We start from the raw sequence: 27273 nt of genomic DNA on the forward strand, positions 1-27273 counted from the left end.
AAAAAACAACTTACTCCAAAAAAATTGATGCAAATCATGTCCAAAATTGGGCCTATCTCTGTCTCTCTGCACAGATGCAGACTGACCAATTGAGTGTTGGCAGTGTTTTCTGTTTTTATTAAAGACCTTGCATTTCTAGAAAGTCTTTCACATCCTCAAGATTTATTTTGTCTGCTATCTTGGTAAATTCCAGTTTTAGGCCATGAAGGAGAAAAGAATACAAGATACGTCTGCAATAAAAATGTTGAGGTTTTTTTTTAACATTTTGATCTTGTTTCCAAATTTCAGGGGCAGACACTCGATGAATTCTTCAGTATATGTAAAAATTGTGGGAGAAAGAGTGAAGACCATACAAAATGTGAACATTGTCGGAAGCCAATACCCAAGGATGCAATAAGACGGCCCAAACAAGCTTCCGATTCCACATACTCTGGGGCACCTCAGCCGCGCCCACCTATTCATTCTCCAACGCAAGCTGAGTGCAGCATGGGTGTCAGTGCCAAGACATTTTACAGCAAACCTTCTCTTGACATAATATTGACTCCAGTACCTGCTACTAAACTGTATTCTACCAAGGGCAACCTTTTACAAACTAACGGCAGCGTAGGGTTCATGGGACGTACAGTTTTATATGGAACTGGACGGTTGGACTCCAGGAAGCCTGTAATGAACGACCCCAGTAAGTATAGATATTTTCAGTGGCTCTGCGTTATCCGCAGCAGAAATGTGAAGATATGTTCCACAGGTGGTGTATGATGCGGCACTCTGCATGACACCACTTATAGCGGACGGGTTGGTGGTAACGAGATTTGCCCACTAGATGCTGTGGGCGGTAAAACCACAAAGGTAAGTAACTAGCACTCATTGGCAGACACAGTGGTGATTACATTCACTCAAGTTTTTTTTTATAAATAGGAAGTTTCCACCGATCAACTGCGCCTCTTAATTGTTCACTGATTATTTCCGCGGTGTTCAGGTTCCTCTGCGCAAGCGCCTCCGGGCAGGAAATGGAGCCGAGGGGGTCGGGGAGGAGAGGGGATCAAGGGGTTTGGGGGGGGTAGGAAGGAGAAGGGATCAAGGGGTGGGTTAGGAAGGTTTGGGGGAGGGAGGAGAGGGGATCAAAGGGGTGGGGGGAGGAAGGTTTGGGGGAGGGAGGAGGGGGGATCAAGGGGTGGGGTAGGAAGGTTTGGGGGAGGGAGGAGAGGGGATCAAAGGGGTGGGGATAGGAAGGAGAGGGGGTCGGGGAGAGAGGAGAGGGGATCAAGGGGTTTGGTGGTGGGAGGAGCAGGGATCAAGGGGAGGGGATCAAGGAGTGGGGGAAGGGACGGATCGAGGTGGGGGAGGAAGGAGAAGGGATTGGAGAGAAGGTCAGGAACTTGTTGGCGGGAGGGAGCACTGTGGGAACAGTGGGGGAAGAACGTGATCCTGGTCTAAAGCGGATGGGCGGGGGGGGGAGGGGAGGGGGAGTGAGAACAAGAACATGATCCAGATTGAAAGAGATCACGTTTGCCCGCCCTCTGTTACGCCTGGATCATGTTCTTCCACTTTTTGTAATTGACTCCTATGGTAATAGCAGATAGTTAGCGGCATTTGTCCGCGATCGGCCGCTGCCTGCGATGAGTGTGTGTGGTGTGGTGGGGGACTGTGAGTTGGTGCGTTCGGGCAGCAAAAGAAGTGAAAGGATAACTAAACTACGGTTTTAGTAAGTGTTCAGAGGTGGTTTGAGTCTTGCGAATGCATTTTGTGAGCCTTCATTGGACTATTCTGTTAAATGTAAATGCAATGTGTTTATGTGGCTTGTTTTACCCCGGGGAATGCAGATGTTTTAATTCCTATTTTGAACACCTTTAGTCCCTGTCACTCCTTGCTGGTGATGGGCAAAGGGTGTCCCGTCCAGTGCAGCTGATCTGTGATTGCTAATTGCAGACGCACCCACCAACCTCTGGTCGATGCCTTGCCCTGATCGATTGACTTGAGATCAGGAACTCGCTGGGTTTGCTGCTCATCGGTCTGCAGAATGTTCTGGGAGAACCCGTGGCACTGCTCAACTATCGTGCACTTTTCATTCTGGATGTTTATTAGAAATATAGAAAATAGGTGCAGGAGTAGGCCATTCGGCCCTTCTAGCCTGCACCACCATTCAATGAGTTCATGGCTGAACATGCAACTTCAGTACCCCATTCCTGCTTTCTCGCCATACCCCTTGATCCCCCTAGTAGTAAGGACTTCATCTATAGAAACATTGGGGTGATTGGGCAGGAATTGGGAGGGAGTAGGGTGGAGCTGGAGCAGAAAGAGAACGATTTGAATCTTGATCTGCTATTTTGTAATTTCAAACCAATTTTTATTATTTATGGAAGCCATTGAAGGATAAATTCCCTTTATTTCAACAATTTTAACGTATTACATTTCAGGGTTTTTAAATAACGGTATTTGGGCGTAATGTAATCTTGCATTTAATGTCTATTTGTGCCAATTCATCTTTTTTAATTTGCTGAGATTATGTCAAAATCACTAAACCATCAGTGTGGGCATCGTGATGCATCAACTTCATGGACTGCACTGACTGCATCCACTGAGAATTGCTGCTGATTAACAAGACCCAAATGGAATCAAACTATCCGCACTAGTCTTCTGGTATTTAGCTATTTTAGATTTTTTAAATCTTGTAGATAATCTGCGACAAATTTTAAAAGTAGCCCAAGTAAAAAAAAAAAAAATTGGCGGACATTTTATCAGCATTGAACGTTACTATTCTGCAATCTTAGTGTAGTCCTTTCTCATACTAGGTACACTGTTGCATCAAGGCACCTGTGTCTCATTCCCTGGTAACACCCCTCCTGACAAAGCAGGGTTCGTACAGCTCCGAGCTTTAGGTTGAAGAGTTTAAGCCATTAAAATCCATTGGGTGCAGACTGTTATCGTAAAGAGGCAGTGGCGTTGCCAGCTACCAAATTGTAAGCAAACAGGACAACTGCAAAAAATTGTCGCCAACCCCAGGACTGAATGGAATAACCATGTGCTTTTACCTCCTGGGTTGCAGGTTTGAATCATCCACAGTGGTGTTGGGAGCTTTTCCATCTGCCTGTTATGAGAGTGGCATGAAATCGCTTGGGCAGATTAATCACTGATCCTAGTGGCCAGGACACTCCTGCAGAAAAATGCCCTTAAGAGAAGAAAATTCTGTTCCCACGTAACCAAACTAATAAAATATTCCAAGGAGTGAAAGTTCCAGGCATAATGGTGTCTAAACAGAGGGAATGGACAGCTCATTGCCTGGTGAAATTCTACTGAGAGGATTAGCAGCTACAGGTTCAGATTTTCCTGAATGAATTTACAGCCAAGCTCAAGCCTCTAGTTGTCAATTATCGATGCATCTTCATCGGCAGTCCCTCTGAATCGAGGAAGACTTCCTTCCACTCTTTTTTAAAAAAAAAAAAAAAAAAAATTTTTTAAATGAGTCCTTGGGTGGCTGAACAGTCCAATACAAGAGCCACAGTCCCTGTCACAGGTGGGACAGACAGTCATTGAGGGAAAGGGAGGGTGGAACTGGTTTGCCGCACGCACTTTCCGCTGCCTGCGCCTGATTTCTGCATGCTCTCGGCGATGAGACGCAGGTGCTCAGTGCCCTCCCGGATGCACTTCCTCCACTTGGGGCTGTCTTTGGCCAGGGACTCCCAGGTGTCGGTGGGGATGTTGCATTTTATCAGGGAGGATTTGAGGGTGCCCACCTTTGTCGTGAAGGATTTCTGAGTAGAGTGCTTGCTTTGGGAGTCTCGTGTCTGGCATGCGAACTATGTGGCCTGCCCAGCGGAGCTGATCAAGTGTGGTCAGTGCTTCAAAGCTGGGGATGTTAGCCTGGTCAGGTACACTAATGTTGGTGCGTCTGTCCTCCCAGGGGATTTGTAGGATCTTGCGGAGACATCGTTGGTGGTATTTCTCCAGCGACTTGAGGTGTCTACTGTACATCAATGCATGCCCCTTCCAGCAGGTAGTCATCGGGAGTGAGAACCTGGGCTAATTTTTTTTTAATCCTCTGTCCTCTTCCCCAAGGGGATAGGAACTTATTGCATTAGCCCCTGGTTAGATAGCTCTGCATACTCTTGGCTTAATTTTACACTGGCCAGTGAGTTTGCCAGCAGAGCTATCCAGGCAGTAGAAAGTCATAAGAAAGAAATGGAACAAAGTCATCCAGTTGAGGGCTCTGACAATATACACTGCAAGAGCAAGTTTTATGCACCACCTGAACATTTAGGAATGCAAGTATTTTCAATTTGTCCCTTTAATACAGTATATAGTTTCATTTATACCGAGGGAAGACTTTGAAAACTCCTTTGTCAATTATCGGTAGGCTACTGCCTCAAATGACCTGTTCAGGCAACATTTGAGACAAGACCACACTGGTAGTTTAGAAAAGGTAAACAATAGGGTCATTAGGGCAAGTATAGCAATGGAAAACCTGGTCTAAACCTTTCAATGCAGTCATGGTATTTTCTTTTGTTTCACTTGAGCTTTTTTTTCGTTTTTAAAAAAAAACTAAGTTTTCGGAAGTGAGCAATTGGTCAAATCTGTCCATACATTCACAACTTGTCCACTATTGTATCTAGGCATTTTTCTGTGTCTATAATATTGGTTAGTAGGTCTTCACCGCCAAAAGGAAGCTACATAAACTCCTGCACACAGACTCTGCTGTTTGCTAAGCCACACTGATTTATCATTCCTGAATCTTGCCAACAGCCATCCTTGCACGGTTCAAAACAAATCCTTGCTCCCTCAGGGCCAATTTTTTTGATATGTGGACCATTTGAGAAGACCCAGTCCACATGTCTTGGTACAATAGGCGACTGATTTATCATTAACTGACATTGTAGTTACAAATCTGGCGGTGGACACATGACGGAATAGAGGGAGGCATGAGGTTTGCGATTGTTTCAAGCTTACAATAGCATTTTTTTTTCTTTGGATTGCTGGTGCATCATTATGCCAAGTGCTGATAGAAACACAAACAGGAGTAGGCCATTCAGCCCCTCAAACCTGTTGCATCTTTAAATTGGATCATAGCTGATCTGTACCTCAACTCCATTTACCCGCCTTTGATCCATATCCCTTCATAACCTTTCCGAACAGAGAGGTTTGTTTCAACACCTTCAGGGATGCCAATGATCTGGATACCATTCCCTGGTGATCGTTACCTACTTTAGTGGCTGGTACCTGGTAACCTATCTCGTAGGTTGCTTATTTAAACTTGCAATGCTACTAACTTCATCATTTCCTTCAAGGACCTAAATATCATCGGTTCTTTTGTCTCTCGTTCTTTTCTGGAGAGTTTCAGGTGGTCAGTAAGTGTTCTGGTCTGGTCTAAGATTGTTCTGTAGCTGGAGGCTATGCTATGCTATTTCAGGATCTGTTTCCCTCTGCATTGCAGGACTTCTGCCTTTGTGTGTTGAGTTCACTGGGCTCGTGTCGCTATGGATGCTGGTCTGGTTGTGGAGGAGGGTCCTAGCATTTCTGACCACTACGTTGTGCAATTCAACTTTGAGTACCCTTGTGATTGGTCTCTCTGCCCTCTGGGAGGGGGTGACGTTACTAATGTTGGTAGCAGCACTTCTGTTCTCGTCTTCCACGCATAGGAGAGAATATGTTCAGACCCTCGAGCATCACGGGGAGAGCAGCTGTGTGGGAAGGAGTTACTGGAACTAAATGTTGGCCAGCATATTGAGAGAACTCCCTGCTCCTCTTCAAATAGCATCTTAACGTCGTCACATGTCACAGAAGCACAGGATTGTAAAAGCTTCTGTAGGTGTGTAAGGAGGAAGAGATTAGCACAAGTAAATGAGGGTCCCTTATAGGCAAAGACGGGAGAAATTATAATGGGGAATAAGGAAATGGCAGAGACATTAAACAAATATTTTGTATCTGTCTTCATAGTCAAAGACACAAAAAGAAATATTCCGGAAATAATGGGGAACTAAGGGTCTATTGAGAATGAGGAACTTAAAGAAATTAGTATCAGTAAAGAAATAGTACAGGTACTACAGAAATTAATAGGACTAAAAGCCAACAATTCCCTTGGGCCTAATGGCCGACAGTCCAGGGTTCTAAAAGAGGTGGCTGCAGAGATAATGGATCAGTTGGTTTTGATCTACCACAATTCCCTCAATTCTAGAATGGTCCCTGCGGGTTGGAAGGTAGCAAATCAAACCTCACTATCAAGAAAGGAGGGAGAAGAGAAAACGGGGATTTATAGGCCTGTTAGTCTGCAGTAGGGAAAATACTGGACTATTAGGGATGTGTAACAGGGCACTTAAAAAAAATAAGAATATGATTGGGCAGAATCAACAAGGGAAATCATGTTTGACAATTCTAGTAAAATGTTTTGAGGTTGTAACTAGCAGAATAGATTAGGGGGAACCAGTGGATGTAATGTATTTGGATTTTGAAAAGGCATTCGATAAGGTGCCACATAAAAGGTAGTTGCAGAAAATTAGGGTTCATGCAGTTGGGGTAATATAAAGCATGGATTGAGGATTGGTTAACGGACAGAAAACAGAATAGGAATGAGCAGGTCATATTCGAGTTAGCAGGCTGTAACTAGTGGGGTGCCGCAAGGATCAGTGCTTGGGCCTCAGCTATTTACAATCTATATCAGTGACTAGGATGAGGGGTCCAAGTATAATGTATCCAAGTTTGCTGACGATACAAAGCACGTGGAGAAATGGAAGTTTCCTACTTTGGTAGGAAAAGTAGGAAAGCAGAACATTTTTCAAAAGGTGAGAGGCTGGGGCATGTTGCTGTTTAGAGGGACCTGGGTGCCCTTGTACACGAATCACACAATGTAAACCTGCAGTCAACCTCCTGTTGGCCTTTATTGTAAGGGGTTGGAGTATAAAAGCAGAGAAGTCCTACTACAACTGTACAGGGTATTGGTGAGGCCACACCTGGAGTACTGTGAACAGTTTTGGTCTCTGTATTTAAGGAAGGGATATACTTGCATTCGAGTCAGTTCAGAGAAGGTTCACTAGGTTGATTCCGGAGATGAGGGGGTTGACTTATGGAGATAGGTTGGGCCTATACTCATTGGCGTTCAGAAGAATGAGAGGTGAGCTTATCGAAAGATAATGAGGGGGCTTGACGAGGTGGATGCAGAGAGGATATTTCCACTCGTAGGGGAAACTAAAACTTGGGGACATAGTCTTAGAATAAGAGGCCACTCATTTAAAACTGAGATGAGGAGGAATTTCTTCTCGGGGTTGTAAATCTGTGGAATTCTCTGCCCCAAGGAGCTGTGGAGGCTGGGTCATTGAATATATTTAAGATGGAGATAAACAGATTGTTGAGCGATAAGGGAATAAAGGGTTATGGGGAGTGGGCAGGGAAGTGGAGCTGGGGCCATGATCAGATTAGCCATGATCTTACTGAATGGCGGATCAGGCTCGAGGGGCCAAATGGCTGTCTCCTGCTCCTATTTCTTGCGTTCTTATTACAACAAGCAAGTGGGAAAGCAAATGGTATGTTGGCCTTTATTGCAAAGGGATTTGAGTGTACAATTATATAGGGCCTTGATGAGACCACACCTGGAGTTTGTGATCTCCTTATCCAAGGAAAGATATACTTGCCTTGGAGGAAGTGCAACAAAGGATGCCTGGGATGAGTGCATTGCCTGCCCTAATGAGGGGAGATTGAGTACATCAGGCCTATATTCCCTAGAGTTTACAACAATGAAAGGTGATCCCATTGAAACATATAACATTCTTAAGGGGCTTGACAGGGTAGATGCTGGGTGGATATTTCCTTTGGCTGGGGAGTCTAGAACAAGGGATCCGCCATTTAGGACTGAGATGCAAAATTTCTTCGCTCAAAGGGTTGAGAAACTTGCGAATTCTATACCCCAGAGGACTGTGGATGCTCAGTCGTTGAGTATATTCAAGACCGATCGATAGATTTTTGGATATTAAGGGAATCAAGGGATATGGGGATAGTGCAGGCAAGTGGAGTTTAGGTATAAGAACATAAGATATAGGAGCAGGAGAAGGCCATAAGGCCCCTCGAGCTTGCTCCGCCATTTAATATGATCATGGCTGATCCGATCATGGACTCGGGTCCACTTCCCTGCCCGCTCTCCATAACCCCTTATTCCCTTATCGTCTATTTCTGTCTTAAGTGTATTCAATGTCCCAGCTTCCACAGCTCTCCGAAGCAGCAAATTCCACAGATCCACAACCCTCAAGAAATTTCTCCTCATCTCAGTTTTAAACGGGCAGCCCCTTATTCTAAGATTATGCCCTCTAGTTCGAGTCTCCCCATCAGTGGAAACATCCTCTCTGCATCCACCTTGTCAAGCCCTCTCAACCTTATACGTTTCTATCAGATCACCTCTCATTCTTCTGAATTCCAATGAGTAGAGGCCCAATCTACTCGACCTTTCCTCATAAGTCAACACCCTCATTTCTGGAATCAACCTTGTGAACCTTCTCTGAACTGCCTCCAAAGCAAATTTATCCATCCTTAAATATGGAAACCAAAACTGCATGCAGTATTCCAGGTGTGACTTCACCAATACCCTGTACAACTGTAGCATGACTTCCCTGCTTTTATACTCCATCCCCTTTGCAATAAAGGCCAAGATTCCATTTGCCTTCCTGATCACTTGCTGTACCTGCATACTAACCTTTTGTGTTTCATGCACAAGTACCCCCATGTCCTGCTGTACTGCAGCACTTTGCAATCTTTCTTTATTTAAATAATAACTTGCTCTTTGATTTTTTTTTCTGCCAAAATGCATGACCTCACACTTTCTAATATTATACTCCATCTGCCAAATTTTTGCCCACTCACTTAGCCTGTCTATGTCCTTTTGCAGTTTTTGTGTGTCCTCTTCACACATTGCTTTTCCTCCCATCTTTGTATCGTCAGCAAACTTGGCTACGTTACACTCAGTCCCTTCCTCCAAGTCGTTAATATAGATTGTAAATAGTTGGGGTCCCAGCACTGATCCTTGCGGCACCCCACTGGCTACTGATTGCCAACCCGAGAATGAACCATTTATCCCTACTCTCTGTTTTCTATTCGTTAGCCAATCCTCTATCCACGCTAATATATTACCAGCAACCCTGTTAACTTTTATCTTGTGCAGCAACATTTTATGTGGCACCTTGTCAAATGCGTTCTGGAATTCCAAATACACCACATCCACTGGTTCCCCTTTATCCACCCAGTTCGTTACATCCTCAAAGATCAGCCATGATCTTATTGAATGGTGGAGCAGGCTCGAGGGGCCAAATGGCCTACTCCTACTCCTGCCCCTATTTCTTATTATGTAATCGGACAAAATTGACACTGAGCTAATGAAGGAGACGTTGGGAATGTGATCAAAAGCTTGGTCAAAGAGGTAGGTTTTAAGGAGCATCTTAAAGGAGGAAAGAGGTGGAGAGGTTTAGGCAGGAAATTCCAGAGCTTGGAGCCTAGGCAGCTCAAGGCACGGCCACCAATGGTGGAGCCAAAAGAGTGAGGGATGCACAAGAGGCCAGAATTGGACGAACACGGAGTTCTTAGAGGGCTGGAGGAAGTTACAGAGATGAGATAGGGAGAGATGAGGTGAAGAAAGGATTTGAACACAAGGATGAGAATTTTAAAATCGAGACATTGGTAAACTGGGAGCCAATGTAAGTCTGCGAACACGGGCACTGGGTGAACGAGCTTGGTGCGCGTTAGAATACAGGCGGACAAGGCCACAATCTAACATCTGACCCAAAGGATCTGTCAATGCAGCGCTCCCTCAGTACTGTGCTGGCATGTGAGCCTAGATTGTGGGCTCAAGTAATGGAGTGGGGGCATGAATGCAAAACATTGAGACTTTATAACTTAATTGTGCTCTTTCTAACTCGCTGATGTCATGGTACCTGGATGGCTGAGTCAAACAATGTGCAGTACTGCCCTCATGGTGTTTCTGGAGGGACCCCCTGAGCAACTCCAGTCACTGTTTTCAAAAGGAAAACTTCAGTATTGAAAACAATTGAGATGACTGTTCTTGTTGGTTCAGTTGACGATGTAGAATCATAGACTTTTACAGCACAGATAGAGGACATTTCACACATTGTGCCTGTTCGGATGCTCAAAAATTGAGTGGAGGCCAGCAGAGTCTGTTTCCATTCACTCTTGCAAAAAGGGGCAGAAAGCCACCTGTTTTGGTTGTGGCAGGAAACTCTGGTTCCTGCTAAACTGAAGGCATTAGTTTCAACAGTTAAACCAACACATGGGCTAACCCTGCAAGACAGTGCAATTCTTTTTGTGAAGAACATCAGTTTTGGAAAGCACTGCATTCAAACTGTGAACAATGATTTGTTTTGTGAGTGCAGGTATATCTTTGCTTCCTTTCTGGCTTGTAGGAAATGAAAATCCACCTGAAGGTGCAGTGTATCTACGATACTCATCTGATGCGTAGCATTCTCTGAGCAACCCTCCTGTGTGGAGAGAAACGGTATCACGCTAGGAATTGTTCTTTAAAATTGTATTAGAGGCCATTTCCGAAATAATGATGGGTGTCTACAGACTACGAGACCTTGAAACTAAACGATACTGTATAATATTTAAGCAAGATTAATGTTGGTTTATAATGCTGTTTTTAGATGTAATGCAGGCTTCTGTTTTCTTGCACTTCAAGGTTGCAATTCACGTAACCAGAGCTTAAAAAATAAATCCTATTGATGACTGACACGTATCCAAAAATAGTTAAAAACTTGCACAACCTTTTACCTTTCACATTTAGCACCTTTCACAACCTCAGTGTCACAAAGCCCTTTACAGCCAATAAGGTACTGATGTGTCGTCACTGTTGTGATGTAAGAAATGCGGCAGATAATTTGCGCACAGCAAGCTCCCACAAACAGCAAAGTCCTAATGACCAGATCATTTTTTTTTGAGAGTGATAAATAATGACCAGGACACCAGAGAGAACAACCCTGAGCTTCAAAATAATGCCAGGTATCTTTTCTCTCTGCTGGAGGGCAGACTGAGGCCTCGGTTTAATGCCTCATCCAAAAGACAGCGAGTGCAGCACTCCCTCAGCACTGCACTGGATTGTCAGCCTAGATTTTGTGCTGAAGTCTCTGGAGTGGGACTTGAACCCATGATCTTCTGAATGGGGCGAGAGTGCTACCACTGAGCCCAGGCTAACAACTTGAATCCAGTTTGTGATTTATCACTAAAGTATCCCACTGTATACGGGTGTACTTTTAGCATCTGTCCACTGCCAAATGCTTTGGAATAGTGAACCTCTTTTCCATGTATAACTCCTGGAAGAAACTATTGGGAAGAAGCTGGCTTGTAACCATCCTTTTCCTGTTGACTTCAGCACCCCTCAACCTCGATCACCTGACCTCTTGAGCAAAAATAAAATCGTCTAAAGATGGTCATTCTGGGGAGAGTAAAAATGTGTTGAGTAAGTACTACTCTTAAGAAGGCAATGCTTCTGCATCCGAGTGCTTATGAAATGTTTTTTAAACATAAATTCTGTTGGTCTGGGAATAATAACTTCAAATTATGACCAAGGAGATATTTATCTTTTTCTTTCTCTCTTCTGCCACCCCACACCATCAAAATTATGCTGCTGCTTTTAAATGATAAAGCATTTGCAGTTCCCGAGAGATACTGCCCTCAACTCGTCTGTCTGCAAGCTGGATTCAAGCTAGGTTTAGTTACATTCCTGATTATGGACTAGTCCCATCTGGCTGTATGGCAGATGGCTAGGTTAAACGATGGGTTGGGTGGGACTGCACGACAGTGCTGCCCTCGCATGGTGTTCCTGGAAGAAACCCTGCGCTGTTCCAGTCGCCACTTTAAAAAGAAACCTTAGTATTGAAAATAATTGTGTCAGCTGTGGCTCAGTGGGTAGCACTCCCGCCTCTGAGTCAGAAGGTTGTGGGTTCAAGTCCCACTCAGGGACTTGAGCACAAAAATCTCGGCTGACATTCGTGTCTGAGATGCCATCTTTCAGGTGAGACGTTGAACTAAGAACTCGGGTGGACATACAAGATCCCAAGGCTCTATTTTGAAGAAAGGGAGTTCTCCCTGGTGTCCTGGCCAATATTTATGCTTCAACCAACATCACTTTAGATTTTTTTTTTAAATTATAATCTGGTCATTATCACATTGCTGTTTTAAAACTTGTGTGCAAATTGGCTGCCGTGTTTTCTACATTACAACAGTGCTACACTTTGGCTGTAGAGTGCTTAAGGACATCTCGAAGATAGGAAAGGCACCATCAATCTTTTCTTTTAAAATAACTATTCTTGATGCTTCAGTTATCAATGTAGAATCATAGAAATTTACAGCCCAGAAGGAGGAGATTCCACACACTGTGCCTGCACGGACTCTCTTGAATAGCTTGCCATTCTTTTGCCCGTTCCCCAGACCCTTTTTCAAAAAAAAATATATATATATATACATATATATATGTTTTTCAAAATCATCCACTTTCCTTTGAAAAGCTATTATGAAGTGTGCTTCAAGCACTGTTTCTAACAATCCTTTGAATATATGTATTCCATAACCACACCCTTCATTCTTTCAGTGCTCATCTTAAATTGATGCACCACAGGTAACGACTCATCGACCAGTAGAAATAGTTCTTCCTGATTTTGCTTTATCAAAACCTTGTGACATATTTTAGTGAACTTCTCCATCCATAACCATTTTAAAGAAATTATTCTGAAGAATTGATTTTTTGGATAATTTAGATAATTTGAATGCACATTGTTACTTTAAAAATAATTGCAGAATATGCAAATTTGAAGACTTTTTTGACAAATGGAGAATATTGCGCATTTTTTTCCCTAGCTAGTGGATCTCCATTGCACATGATGAATCTGAGAATAGGTAGTAGAATAGAGGACAACGATTTAAGATAATTGGCAAAGAACCAGGGGGAAGATGAAAAATTATTTTCTTCAGCGAGTTGTCATCTGGGCTGCACTACCTGAAAGGGTGGTAGAAACAGATTCAATGGTAACTTTTTCAAAGGGGAATTGGATATATAGTTGAAAAGGGAAAATTTGCAGGGCTATGGGAAAAATCAGGGGAGTGGGACTTTTTGGATAGCACATTCAAAGAGCAGGGCATGATGAGCTGAATGGCCTCCTGTGCAGTATGATTCCATGACAGTGATTTTATACAAGTTAATGCACAATGTATTATCGTTAATCTGTGGTGGTGCTCACAGATGAAAATCGTACAATCTAAATCAACGCTCCAGGACAGTATTGAGTAAATGCTTAATTGTTTTAGTTGATACACTGCCTGACTGTTTGGGTTGGTCAGTATTTCTCTTTTTTTTCTAAACTTGGGCATTGCTTTAAATTAAAAGCCGGGATTAAAAACTAAACATTGATTATTGATATGTCCAAACTTGAAAACTTAAGTAATTAAATAGAATACAATAGAGATGGCAGGGCGGGCGATGTGTTGCAGCTGCAGCATGTGGGAGCTGGTGGACACCAGTGTGATCCACGGCGACCATGTCTGCAGCTCGAGGAACTTTGGCTCCGTGTTGATGAGTGAGGGGGTGAGTTACCTGGACGCTGTGTTCCAGGAGGCAGTCACATCCCTTAGGTTAAATCATTCAAATTTGGTCCGTGGTCAGGAACTAGAGGGTGTGACTGTGAGTGAGGCAGGTAAGGGGACCCGGGATGTAGTGATGGAAGGACCTCAGCCCTTGCACTTGTCCAACAGGTTTGAGATTCTTGGTCCCTGTGTGGACGAGAGCAAGGACTGCAGGGAGGATGAGCAAACTGACCACGGCGCCGTGGTACAGGGGGCCATTCAAGTGCAGGAGTAAAAATAAATGTGGTAGTGGTAGGGGACAGTATCATTAGGGGGATAGATACTGTTCTCCGGGACTCTCACTCGTCTGCAAAGGTTGTGTTGCCTGCCAGGGTTAAGGACATCTCCTCTGGGCTGGAGAGGAATTTGGAGTGGGAGGGGAAAGATCCAGTTATCGTGGTCCACCTAGGTACCAACGACATAGGTAGGACAAAGAAAGAGGTTCTGCTGAGGGATTACAAGCAGCTAGGAGCTAAATTAAAAAACAGAACCACAAAACTAGTAATCATTGGATTACTATCTGAACCACATTTGCATAGGGTAAATAAGATCAGCGAGATGTCCGGTGGCGGTGGGTCCAGATTTCGGAACATTTGTTGGATTTTGGACGACCCTGCCACAGATGGGCCCAGTATCCTAATTTCGGAACTCTAGATTTCAGATGCTCAACCTGTACAGTCAAGAAGAGTCAGTATGGTTTTATGAAAGGGAAATTATGTTTGACAAATTTGTTGCCGTTCTTTGAGGATTTAACGAGCAGGCTGGCTAATAGGGAACCAGTAGATGTGGTGTATTTGGATTTCCAGAAGGCATTCGATAAGGTGCCACATAAAAAGTTGCTGCACAAGATGAGAGCTCACCGGGTTGAGGATAATATATTAGCATGGATAAAGGATTGGCGAACTAACAGAAAACAGAGAGTCGGGATAAATGGGTCATTTTCGGGTTGACAAACTGTAACTAGTGGGGTGCCACAGGGATCAGTGATGGGGCCTCAACTATTTACAATCTACATTAATGACTTGGATAAAGGGACCAAGTGTAATGTAGCCAAATTTGCTGATAAAGATAGGTGGGAAAGCAAGTTGTGAGGAGAATGCAAATAATCTGCAAAGGGATATAGATAGGTTAAGTGAATAGGCAAAAATCTGGCAGATGTATAATGTGAGAAAATGTGAGGTTATCCACTTTGGTAGGAAAAATAAAAAAGCAAATGATTATGTAAATGGGGAGAGATGACAAAATGCTGAGGTACAGAGGGATCTAGGGGTCCTTATGTATGAAACACAAAAAGTTAGTATGCAGGTACAGCAAGTAATTAGGAAGGCAAATGGAATGTTGGCCTTTATTGCAAGAGGGATAGAGTATAAAAGTAGGGAAGTCCTGCTTCAACTGCACAGGACATTGGTGAGACCACACCTGGAGTACTGCGCACACTTTTGGCCTCCTTATTTAAGGAGGGATATAATTGCATTGAAGGCTGTTCAGAGAAGGCTCGCAAGGTTGATTCCTGAGATGAAGGGGTTGTCTTATGAAGAAAGGTTGAGCCATATTCATTGGAGTTTAAAAGAATGAGAAGTGATCTTATTGAAATGTATAAGATTGAAGGGGCTCGACAGGATAGATGCAGAGAGGATGTTTCCCCTCGTGGGGGCATCTAGAATTGGGGGCATAGTTTCAGAATAAGGGGTCGCCCATTTTAAACAAATGAGGAGGAATTTCTTCTCTTGGGTCGTGAATCTTTGGAATTCTCTACCCAAGAGAGCTGTGGAGGCTGGGTCATTGAATATATTTAAGGTGGAGATGGACAGATTTTTGAATGATAAGGGAGTGAATGGTTATGGGGAGCAGGCAGGGAAGTGGAGTTGAGGCTAAGATCAGATCAGCCATGATCTTATTGAATGACGGAGCAGGCTCGAGGGGCCAAATAGCCTACTCCTGCTCCTATTTCTTATGTTCTTATGTATGTTTATGTCAAAGATCTTGTGATACCACTCAGAGTAGAGTGTTATGGTATTTTTTTTAAAATATGTTCATAGGATGTGGGTGTCGCTGACTAGGCCAGCATTTATTGCCCATCCCTAATCGCCCTTGAGAAAGTGGTGGTGAACTGCTGCAGTCCGTGTGGTGAAGGAGCTCCCACAGTGCTGCTAGGGAGGGAGTTCCAGGATTTTGACCCAGTGACTATGAAGGAACAGCGATATGTTTCCAAATGAGGATGGTGTGTGCCTTGGAGGGGAAACTGCAGGTGGTGGTGTTCCCATGCGCCTGCTGCCTTTGTCTTTCTAGTCGGTAGAGGTCGCGGGTTTTGGAGGTGCTGCCGCAGAAGCCTTGGCGCGTTGCTGCAGTGCATCTTGTAGACAGTACACACTGCAGCCACGGTGCGCCGGTGGTGGAGGGAGTGAATGTTTAAAGGGGTGCCAATCAAGCGGGCTGCTTGAGCGTCTTGGATGGTGTCGAGCTTCGAGTATTGTTGGAGCTGCACTCATCCAGGCAAGTGGAGAGTATTCCATCACACTCCTCACTTGTGCCTTGTAGATGATGGAAAGCCAGGTGGTGAGTCACTCATCACAGAATGTCCAGCCTCTGACCTGTTCTTGTAGCCACAGTATCTTGGCCAATCTTAAGCAACATCACTTTTTAAAAAAAAAATAAAAATAAAAAAAAATGCCATCTCCATGTCTGTGGGCTGTTGCTAGTGCAGAATGGCTGCTGTTTTTCATATTCACCTTTCAAAAGTAACTCACTGGGGGTCATTTTAACTTTTGGCGATAGTGTAAAATGGATTGGCCACCCGTTCTTTATATCCCCCGGCTTTCATTTCCACAGATTTCTGGGTTCCTGGGACAATCTGAGGGAGCAAGACCCTTGCAGCACTCCAAGACAGGTTCCTGACGCCTAGCTCCTTGCAGGGGATAGCTGGCTGCAGGAAGGAGGAGGGTGGAGCTGTGGGTACGGCAGCTCTGGAGCGTGGGTTCTTCACTTTATTCATTGTAGCAGCAGAAGGGGAGACTTCGCCAGGAGTAGGACTTTGCAAAAGACCACCCTCGTAATTGTTGCAATACAGACCACAAACCGATGGAGCGTCCAGGTAAACGCTGCAAACACCGGGAGCTCCAGGCTCCGAGACAAAGGGAAGTCTGTGCTGCAGAAAGTTGTAACTGGGATTTCCCAGATAAAATCGGAAGGTTTATGGCCGCGTTTTGAATTTGAGATTTTTCTCTGTTCAGTGTCTAACCGGTTTTATCTTAAATTAGTCCCGGCCCCTTTTTAATATGTCCTTACTATACAGTATAAATGCACACATGGCCCATACTTGAGAGAAAGTCACTCTGTGACCAGTTACCTTTATTACCAAGACCTCAAGAGGCAGACGGTGGGTGGAGCTTCCCCTTTTATACCGGAAAGTCCAGGTTAGGTGTGTCTCCCACAAGTTCGCCCCCTGTGGTCAGTGTTCTCAAGGTGTACAACTTAGGTCAGCTTATACATGGGTTACAATGACAGTTGAAATACATTACACCTTTTTATCTCCACCCACCTTTTGTCTCGGGGTGACAAAGGTGACGTTTTGCCCACTTCTAACGTGATCGCGTGTGACTTCCTGTACCGTAATATGTTGGTGTTATTTCTCCGAAGAGAAGGTGCCTTTGGGAAAATGATTTCAAGGAGAAGTGGTTACCCCTTCATATTAAGCATTTGCATTATAAAATATAAGACCCTATTCAGAATAATCTTATTGTGAATGAGCATTTAATAATGATTTTTTGTGGAATTCATTGCATTCTGCCAGCAGCATGAAAATCACTCTCATGGACATGCCCATCAGGAGCCAGTGGTGGTTGTTGGATTTATATGATCAGAGCTATTTTTGTTTTAATGCAGTCCCGATGGAGTTTGTGTTTAGTTTGCTGCGAATGCAGCAAGCCTTAGTGGGTTATACTTCAAAAAAAATATATGCCCTCTAGTTGGGAACAATTGCAGAAATGCTATAATGAATGCCTCCTTGTGATCATGTTCAATGAGCATTTCTTTTTGTGAGGTCAGTGGAGCCCATCATATTCCTCTCTCCTCTTTGTGGTAACTTTTCACAGAGCAAGAGTTTAAATGTGTAAGTGAGCGAACAACACTGATGGCAGATGGAGTATAATGTGGGAAATGTGACGTTATCCACTTTGGCAGAAATAATAGAAAAGCAAATTATAATTTAAATAGAGAAAAATTGCAAAGTGCTGCAGTACAGAGGGACCTGTGGGTCCTTGTGCATGAAACACAAAAAGTTAGTATGCAGGTACAGCAAGTAATCGGGAAGGCAAATGGAATGTTGACCTTTATTGCAAGGGGGATAGAGTATAAAAGCAGAGAAGTCCTGCTACAACGGTACAGGGTATTGGTGAGGCCACACCTAGAGTACTGCGTACAGTTTTGGTCTCCGTATTTAAGGAAGGATATACTTGCATTGGAGGCTGTTCAGAGAAGGTTCACTAGGTTGATTCCAAAGATATGGGGATTTACTTATGAGGATAGGTTTTGTCGGTTGGGCCAATACACGTTGGAGTTCAAAAGAATGAGAGGTGATCTTATTGAAACATAAGATAATGGAGGGGCTGACGAGGTGGATGCAGAGAGGATATTTCCATTCGTAGGGGAAACTAAAACTAGGGGACATAGTTTCAGAATAAGGGGCCGCCCATTTAAAACTGAGATGAGGAGGAATTTCTTCTCTGAGGGTTGTAAATTTATGGAATTCTCTGCCCCAGAGAGCTGTGGAGGCTGGATCATTGAATATATTTAAGGCGGAGATAGACAGATTTTTGAGCGATAAGGGGTTTGGGGAGCGGGCAGGGAAGTGGAGCTGAGTCCATGATCAGATTATTGAATGGCGGAGCAGGCTTGAGGGGCCAAATGGCCTACTCCTGCTATTTCTTATGTCCTTATGTCTTCTGAATTAAATTTTTAGCTGTTTGTAGTAGGTGGCTCAAAAAGCAATATGGCTGTCAAAAAATTGAAATATAATTTGAGTAATTTGGTTAATTTTATGATGCTTGCTGGTTCGTGAATAGTAGTTTTGAAAGTAAATAGATTCGTTTTGTTTACAGTAGTTACTGGCTATTGGGCAACTACTTATTAAATGGACTGGTTCACAGTCAGTTTAAAAAAAGAACGGAAGAACGAACAATAATGTGCCTTTCACAACCTCAGACATCCAATAAAGTTTTTTAGCACGAAATTGCCACTTTGCTATTTTCATTGTTTAATTAAAATAGTTTGAATATTTCATTTTTAAGCGTAAAAACCTACTTTTAGATCAAGAGTAGACCATACAGCCAATTTACTAACAGGGTAAAAATATTACACCGTGGAACTGAAAGATACGGGCTTCATAGAAGTACTATTTTTTAAATATTATTTATTTATCTACCTCTTTACGAAACTTGGTTAATATGCACATAACCTTGCTCTTCCCTCACCAAAACCTGCTTCCTGTTATTTACATTAGAAATCTTTTTGCTGTACCCTCCAAGTAGATTTGTAATATTTCCTTAAGATACAATCACTTAATTTGTTCTTCTGCCTGCTCTCCCCAAATTCCTCCACCACAATATCAGTTATTTGCACAGTTAGAAAAGGTATTGTTTCCTCCCCTCTGAGTCAGAAGGTCGTGGGTTCAAGTCCCACTCCAGGCACATTAATCTAAACTGACACTCCAGTGCAGTGCTGAGGGAGTGCTGCACTGTCGGAGGTGCCGTCTTTCAGATGAGACGTTAAACCGAAGCCCCGTCTGCTCTCTCAAGTGGATGTAAAAGATTCCATGGCATTATTTGGAAGTAGAGCAAGGGAGTTATCCCCAGTGTCCTGGCCAATATTTATCCTTCAATCAACATAACAAACAGATTGCTGTTTGTGGGAGTTTGCTTGTGCGCAAGTTGGTTGCTGCGTTTCCTACATTACAACAGTGACTACACTCAAAGTACTTCATTGGCTGTAAAGCGCTTTGAGATGCCCGGTTGTCGTGAAAGGCGCGATATAAATACAAGTTTTTCTTTTTACTGGATTTATATTTCTTGCTGAAGTTATCATTGGTTTGGTGTGACACTGCCCAAGGACGTCTCCTCCTCTGAAGTGTCCAGTAACCACCAACTGAGCAGGTGGTCACTTACAATGGTCTGCGCCTGGCTCAGTGACAGCGCCTAGCTCAGTGACAGACACTGCCCACAGTGCCTGTAAACATGTCCCTCTGGTCCTGGCATAAATATCCATTCCACTCTAACCAAAAACTTCATCCCAAACAAGGCAGTGAATTTGATTTTTATTTAATGGCTTAAGCTGCGTGAAATTATATATATTTTTAAATTGTGTGCTTTTTTTCCCCTCCTGCATTCACACCTTGCAGCTGTTTGATCACTTTGTGCAGGGCTGTTCCAGCACACTGTATTGTAGTGTCCTAGAAACAGGATAAAAGCTACAACTCTCACGATGCATCTCATTCTCTCGGAATTTATCAACAGGAGCTGTAACTCCTCAGGTCTTCGCGTTGTTACGTGATGGATTATTACGCTGTACTCTGGGGAAATCTGAACAAGATGAAAAAAAGAACTCCCATCGTACCACTCGCGCATGCTCTCTCTCCCCCTCTCTGTCTCTCCCCTGCCGCCGCCCCCCCCCCCCCCCCCCCCTGTCTCTTATCTGTTTTGTCCATGACAGCTGCAAATCCCCAGCCCACGTCAAGTTCCCAGATCCCAGACAGAAGGGTAAGCCTATATGAGGAAACCTTTTTGCAAACAGTTCTACCATTAAATATACATATGGTGGATTGGATATTTGTTAAAATGTCATTTAAATGCTTTTTTTAAGTGAAAGTGAGCCCATGGTTTTTTTGCCTCCACAATTCTACCTTGAAGTTCATTCCACATGTTAATCATTGTGTTTGGAAAAACATTTTCTTGACATTAGCCCTATAACACAATTCATAAAGTCTCACACATTTTCAGTGAAATGTGGGGGATTGGTTCGTAAAGTGTGGGAGGTCTCAATCCAGTTTCACTCTAGTGATACTAAATTTCTTATAGCGGTCTCACGACTTGTAACAGCAGTAAATGGTTACGTCCTAAACAGTCTTTCTTTTAAAAAAAAAAGTGACTTTTCCACAATTTTAGTTTCAAATCTAATATCACAACATACAATCTCCCATGTTTGAAAAGCAACCGGGAGCAGTTTTCTTTACTCGTCTCTTTTTCTACCTCCCCCCCCACCCCCCTTGTATTTTTGCACCTAACATATTTTGCACAACCTTACATAAGAACATAAGACATAAAACAATCGGGAAAGGTTGACTATGTTGGTTGTCTTGAAGCTGTCTATTGGTGGACAGAACAAATCGCAATGAGTTGCCGACATGATTTTGTCATAAAGTCTATTCCCTAATTTTGCTGCTGCATCTGAATAGCGAAGATGTGGAGGAGCTACGTGGCAGATGACTGTTACCCGCAGGAAGGGAGTAGGGCACAATATGCCTGACACGAGGACCATAGTCGCCTGGAGTTGAGTATAAGAACATAAGAAATAGGAGTAGGAGTAGGCCATTTGGCCCCTCGAGCCTACTCCACCAGTCAATAAGATCGTGGCCTCAACTCCACTTCCCCATAACCCTTGACTCCCTTATCATTCAAAGATCTGTCTATCTCCACCTCAAATATATTCAATGGCCCAGCCTCCACAGCTCTGAGATAGAGAATTCCAAAGATTCACGACTCTCCGAGAAGAAATTCCTCCTCATTTCCAATTTAAACTAGTGACCCCTTATTCTGAAACTATGGCCCCTAGTTCTAGATTCCCCACAAGGGGAAACATCCTCTCTGCATCTACCGTGTCAAGCCCCCTCAGACGCTTCAATAAGGTCACCTCTCATTCTTCTAAACTCCAGTGAGAATAGGCCCAACCTGCTCAACCTTTCTTCATGATGCACGAGCGAAACTGTCCGTCTTAAAATGAATGTAAAGTATAAAGGGGAATCGCTAGCACGTGGATAATTGCAAGTCTCTGCTTTGTGCACTAATTTTGCTGTTTTTGCTCAGTTGTGCTGTCCAGTGACGATGAAGAGGAGGAAGAAGACGACAATGCCAGTACTGGAAGTAGCAGAATGGACAGTGTTCATTCTGCTGGCAGGACTACTGACGCTGCCAGTCTTTCTCCTGTGCCCACCACTAGACCCTTGGAGCCCGTCCCGGAGGAAACCCCTGATGGAAATGCAGCCGAACAGATTTCCGAAAACACTCTCACAGAAGTAGAAACGACAGTCACATTGCCAAGAAAGGCTAAGATGAAAGACAAGGTAATGCAGCTCCAATATCCTGTTGGGTTTTAAATGAGTGTCAGCTGTGGCTCAGTGGGTAGCACACTCTCCTCTTGAACCCACAACCTTCTGACTCAAGTCCCACTCCAGGAACTTGAACTCATAAATCTAGGCTGACACTCCAGTGCAGTACTGAAGGAGTGCTGCACTGTCGGAGGTGCCGTCTTTCGAATGAGACGTTAAACTCTCAGTGGGCATTAAAGATCCCATGGCACTATTTTGAAGAAGAGCAGGGGAGTTATCCCCAGTGTCCTGAGGCTAATATTTATCCCTCAATCAAAGTAACAAAAAGCAGATTATCTGGTCATTGTCACATTGCTGTTTCTGGGAGCTGCGTTTCCCACATTACAACAGTGACCACGTTCCAAAAAGTACTTCATTGGCTATAAAGAGCTTTGAGACGTCTAGTGATCGTGAAAGGCGCTATATAAATGTGTCTCTTTTTTTTTCTTTGCGAAATAAAGAAAAAAGACTTGAATTCATATAGCGCCATTCACGACCTCACAACGTCCCAAAGCAGCCAATTAAGTACTTTAAAAAAAAAAAATGCAGTCGCTACTGTAATGGGAACACGGCAGCCAATTTTCCCACAGCAACCTCCCCAAACAGCAATGTGGCACTGACCAGAGAATCTGTCTTTGGTGATGTTGGTTGAGGAATAAGTATTGGCCAGGACACCGGGGAGAATTCCTGCTGCTCTTCAAAATCATGCCTTTTATGTCCCTGAGAGGGCAGACGGTTTAAGATCTCATCCGAAAGACGGCACCTCCGACATTGCAGCACACCCTCAGCACTGCATCGGAGTGTCAGCCTGGATTTTGTGCTCAAATCTCTGGAGTGGGACTTGAACCCACTTCTTGTGAAATCTGTTCACTGTGAAGTACATAGCAGGAGAAATGTAAAGAAAGAAAGACTTGGATTTATAAAGCACCTTTCACGACCATTGGACATCTCAAAGTGCTTTACAGCTAATGAAGTACTTTTTGGAGTGTGGTCACTGTTGTACAGAATGTAGGAAACGCAGCAGCCAATTTGTGCACAAGCATGCTCCCAGAAACAGCAATGTGATAATGACCAGATAATCTGGTTTTTGTTACGTTGATTGAGGGATAAATATTGGCCCCAGGACACCGAGGATAACTCCCCTGCTCCTCTTCAAAATAATGCCATGGGATCTTTTACATCCACTTGAGAGAGCAGACGGGGGCATTTACCTGTCTTTAATCGCATGCTTGCGCTGAGATTGAAGTTGATGGCTGGCTCTATCACTGCATTGCAAATGGAATAATGAATGTTTTGTGTGGAGAGTGAATTTGCATCACATGGTGCCCATGTTCATGGTGAAGTAACGAGCCTAAAAGATTCAACAGCTTGTATGAACCTGCCAGTCTTCAAGTCATTTTGTACAATCTATTGAGGGGCATTTTATTTTTCCAATAACTTTTCTAAATAATCCTTGGATGGAATTATTTTATTTAAAGCATATCTTGTAAACAGATATTTTAAAAAGTTTAATAAATTGGGTTGTGTTATTTATCTCCTCCCCCCCCCCCCCCCCCGCCCCACAAACTTCAGTTTCTGTAACAAACTCTTTAGATAAAAAAAAGGTTTTGGCTTCAATTTGTCAAGTGTCCAGAAGGCTTGACAGGAGTTGTGTGCAGTGGAATTGGGTTTCGCATAGCGTCAATTGGGGAAGCAGAAGTGAAGCTGTCTCCTCCAGGGATTTCCCAGGAGTCGGGTCGGGAGTTATGCTGTGGGCCCAAGTTTCCCCAGGAGTTGCTACGTTTTTTTTTTGGAGCAATTAGATTTTTTTGGAGTAACTTAAAAATCGCAATTTTCCCCATTTAAGTTGCTCCAGTGTAAGTGAGTGAGTTAGGTTTTTTTTAGTTTCGTTTTTTTTTTCAAAAGGGAGCGTTACCAGCCACTTATGCCTGTTTTGACCATCTAAGCAAGTTTAGCCAGCTAAAACTTACTCCAAACTAACTTAGGCCAGAGTAAGTGGCCACTTTTGTACGTTCTGAAAAACACTGCTGTGAATTAAGAGATCGGCGCAGGTAGCCAGAGATAGGAGGGGTGGTGGTGGGGGAACGGGGGAGGGAGAAGGGAAGTTAGAGGATTCTCCAAAGCATTAAACACTTCACTTTTAACAAAGAAGCATGGAAACCATCATAATTAATAAATAATAAATGAAAAATAAATCAAGTAATACGAAATAAAAAGTCCTACCTTGCCGACTGGAGCATGCACCGGCAAAGCCCTTCGGCCAGGGCTAGGGGAGGGAGGCTTGCTGCCAGCAGCACGAGAGATCTGTGCATCTCACATAGTGTAAGGCAATCAGTCACCTGTGTGTCTGGAAACGGTCCAAAACCCTGCTGATAATGAAAGCCTGAAACGTTAACACTGCTACTCTCTCCACAGAATGCTGCCTGACTTGCTGAGCATTTGCAGCATTTTCGGTTTATATATTAGAAAAGCTCGCACTTGCTTCAACATCTTATTTTTAAATCTCAGGCCACGCAAGGTTAAGCAATTCTGAAATGCTTTTTTAGACGTCTGCTTAGCAATCACAAGAGATGCCACTTTCTGCCCCTGTTATGCCAACTTATTAAATTTATAATAAATGAGAAATACTGGAGGAAATTAAATCAAAGCAGTTACAATACATTTTCTTGGGTTACAAAAATACTCTGTAGAAACTGGATTATAAATAGAATGTGCCACTTACATACTTGATAAATAGCTTAATTTGTTAGACAACCATAAGCCATTAATGTGCTATTCGATAATTCGCACAAATATATCATAGGCATGACAAGTGCTCTTTTCTCCCAATTTGCCCTCCTCTTCTCAAGAGTTGATTCACGATGGGATACAGTTCCATCAGCCCTTGCGGCATCTCAAAGCGGCCATTCTTCACGCACGAGATGAATTGAATGTCGGCAGGTTATCTGACCACAGGTGCTATCACAGTTAAATACTTTCTATCCTTGCCCATTATCCACATACATCACTTTCCAGCGCTGGGAACTCGGGCTGATTTCTCTGTGGTGCAGGAGCTAATCATAGCACTCCTTTTATCCTGATTGAGATCAGCTAACTCGACATAGAACAGGGATCGAACGCGGGAAGTTTAGAGTCTGTGGGATTTATTGCCACATAGGGAAGTGCATTTAGCAAATGAGCTGTCAGCACAAGTTCAGGTGAGGAAAAAGAGGGAAGAAGAGAAAGCTTTACAGTCTCTCTGATTTAGGTAAATGATTACTGTAATATGCAATTCTGAAAACCTTCAATCGGAATGGCATTTCCTTTGACGAGCAAAGAAAAATATACATAGTCTGCATTATCTTGTTGCAGTCACGGTATCCTCGTGCATATTAAAGAACGATTTTTCGTAAGAGTATATATATATATATAAAGGAAACCTTTGGCAGTCGGAAATAACTGAACCAGCAGGTTCAGCTATCACACTGCACCATCTGCCAGGAATTTATCTGGGTTCAAACTAGATGACTCCTGATGTGACCCAAATATTCTGCAGTCTTAACTGTTTCAGTGCCAGGTTTGAAGAAATATCTATTTATCGCAAATGCACTTTATCCAACTTGCATTTCAGGAAATCGCCTGACAAAGAAACTTCCACAAATTGAAGTCGCACACACACATCTCAACTTCCACCAATGCAAACCTGCTGAGAAGCAAGGTTTCTGACGAATAGACACAGGAGTGGAACTGACTGGAAATATAGGGGTCTCCCTCTATCACCTACACTCTGCAGTATACACATGCCAGGCTTGGATGACCAATGGCATTGGAACCACCCCCCCCCCCCCGCCCACATAAAAATGTGGATCCATGAATAAGCTGGGTTTAGGAAGCCAGTTTCATTGAAGTAAAAATATAGATAACTGATTCACTACAGTTCCACCAATATCCAATGGGTCGCTGCATTCTACTGTTAAGCCCAACACCTGACCTTAAAAGTATAGGTCAGTACAAGGACACCATTTTGCAGCTTGGGTCTCCCTGCCTGCTCTTTTAGATATAATTCAAAAACAATTAGACTGGGGAGAAAAACGCCCTGCTGAGCCATTGCTCATGCACACACGCTCCAACGCGCATGCACAATGCTGCCGGCACTCAGAAGCACACTTGGCCCTAGCCCCCCCCCCCTGCCGGCTGTGTTGAGCCAGCGCGGCCCTAGCTCTGTCCCCTACAGCATTTGCTACGTCTTGCCAAGGTTCCTGGAGCAGGGAGAATTACAAGGTTAGTTTTCGGCGCAGTTTTTAGTCGAACAAGTCGGCACACCTCAGAGGTGCGCCGTTTTCAGCGCGGGGGGAAACTTGGGCCCACTGTCACTGCCCTGGTGCTGTGGTTTCTGTTGTATTTTTTCATAGTCTTGTGATTGTGTGTACTTATGATTTCCTCATCAATTGAAAACCCACAATCAAGTGCTTTAAAACTTGCTCTTGGTACATTTGCTTAAGACGAGATTTTCAAGAAAAAAGTGATTGTTTTTCTCTTCCTGCTCCTTTTTTGTATTCCAGACTTTTATAACTGAATTGATTTTTTAATTGAAACATTTTACAAATTAAATGTATATGTTGTCTTGCTTTGCTTGAATTGTATGTTGAGTGATCTATTAAGAACTCAAAAAATCACACAAGGTTCCAGTGTTATATACATTTTAAATTACCACATTTGTTTTAATAAGTCCTCTTTCACTCGTTAAGCTGCAAATGTACAAACCCAACTTTCAAATAGAATGCAGCGTTCCAAGTTGCTATCTTTCTCATTTCTTCATCCTTCATGTTTTTTTTTATTTATTGGTTCATGGGATGTGGGTGTCACCAGCAAGGCCAGCATTTATTGCCCCTCCCTAATTGCCCTCGAAGGTGGTGGTGAACCACCATCTTGAACCACTGTTCTTTGTAGTGGTTTGGTACAACTGAAAGGCTCGCTGGGTCATTTCCGAGGGCTGTTAAAAATCAACCACATTGCTGTGGGTCTGGAGTCGCATTTGGTCTATACATAGAAACATAGAAAATAGGTGCAGGAGTTGGCCATTCGGCTCTTCGACCGGGTAAGGATGACAGATTTCCTTCCCGAAAGGACATTAGTGAACCAGATGGATTTTTAACTACAATCCGGTAGTTTCATGGTCACCTTTTACTGATGCTAGCTTTTTATTCTAGATTTATTTAAATTCCCCAGTTGCTGTGATGGATTTGAACACATGTCCTCTGGAGCATTAGTCCAACCCTCTGTAGGTCAGTATACAGTTCAGTATGCTGCCAATCCAGTGGAGGAAAGTAACAGCATACTGTTCC

At 43.5% G+C, this 27273-nt stretch overlaps 1 protein-coding gene across 4 annotated transcripts in view; it reads left to right on the forward strand.

Moving 5' to 3' along the window:
- The window catches only part of senp6a (SUMO specific peptidase 6a), a 190548-nt gene that overhangs the window by 110796 nt on the left and 52479 nt on the right, over positions 1–27273 (forward strand). For all 4 annotated transcript variants that reach the window (XM_070890015.1, XM_070890016.1, XM_070890018.1 and 1 more), the window contains 2 exons: positions 289–679; positions 21669–21925. In XM_070890015.1, the coding sequence (XP_070746116.1) occupies positions 289–679; positions 21669–21925 (648 nt within the window). The remainder of the gene's footprint in view (positions 1–288; positions 680–21668; positions 21926–27273) is intronic.

The sequence above is a fragment of the Pristiophorus japonicus genome, chromosome 9 (assembly GCF_044704955.1).
Source record: "Pristiophorus japonicus isolate sPriJap1 chromosome 9, sPriJap1.hap1, whole genome shotgun sequence".
Lineage (NCBI taxonomy): Eukaryota > Metazoa > Chordata > Chondrichthyes > Pristiophoridae > Pristiophorus > Pristiophorus japonicus.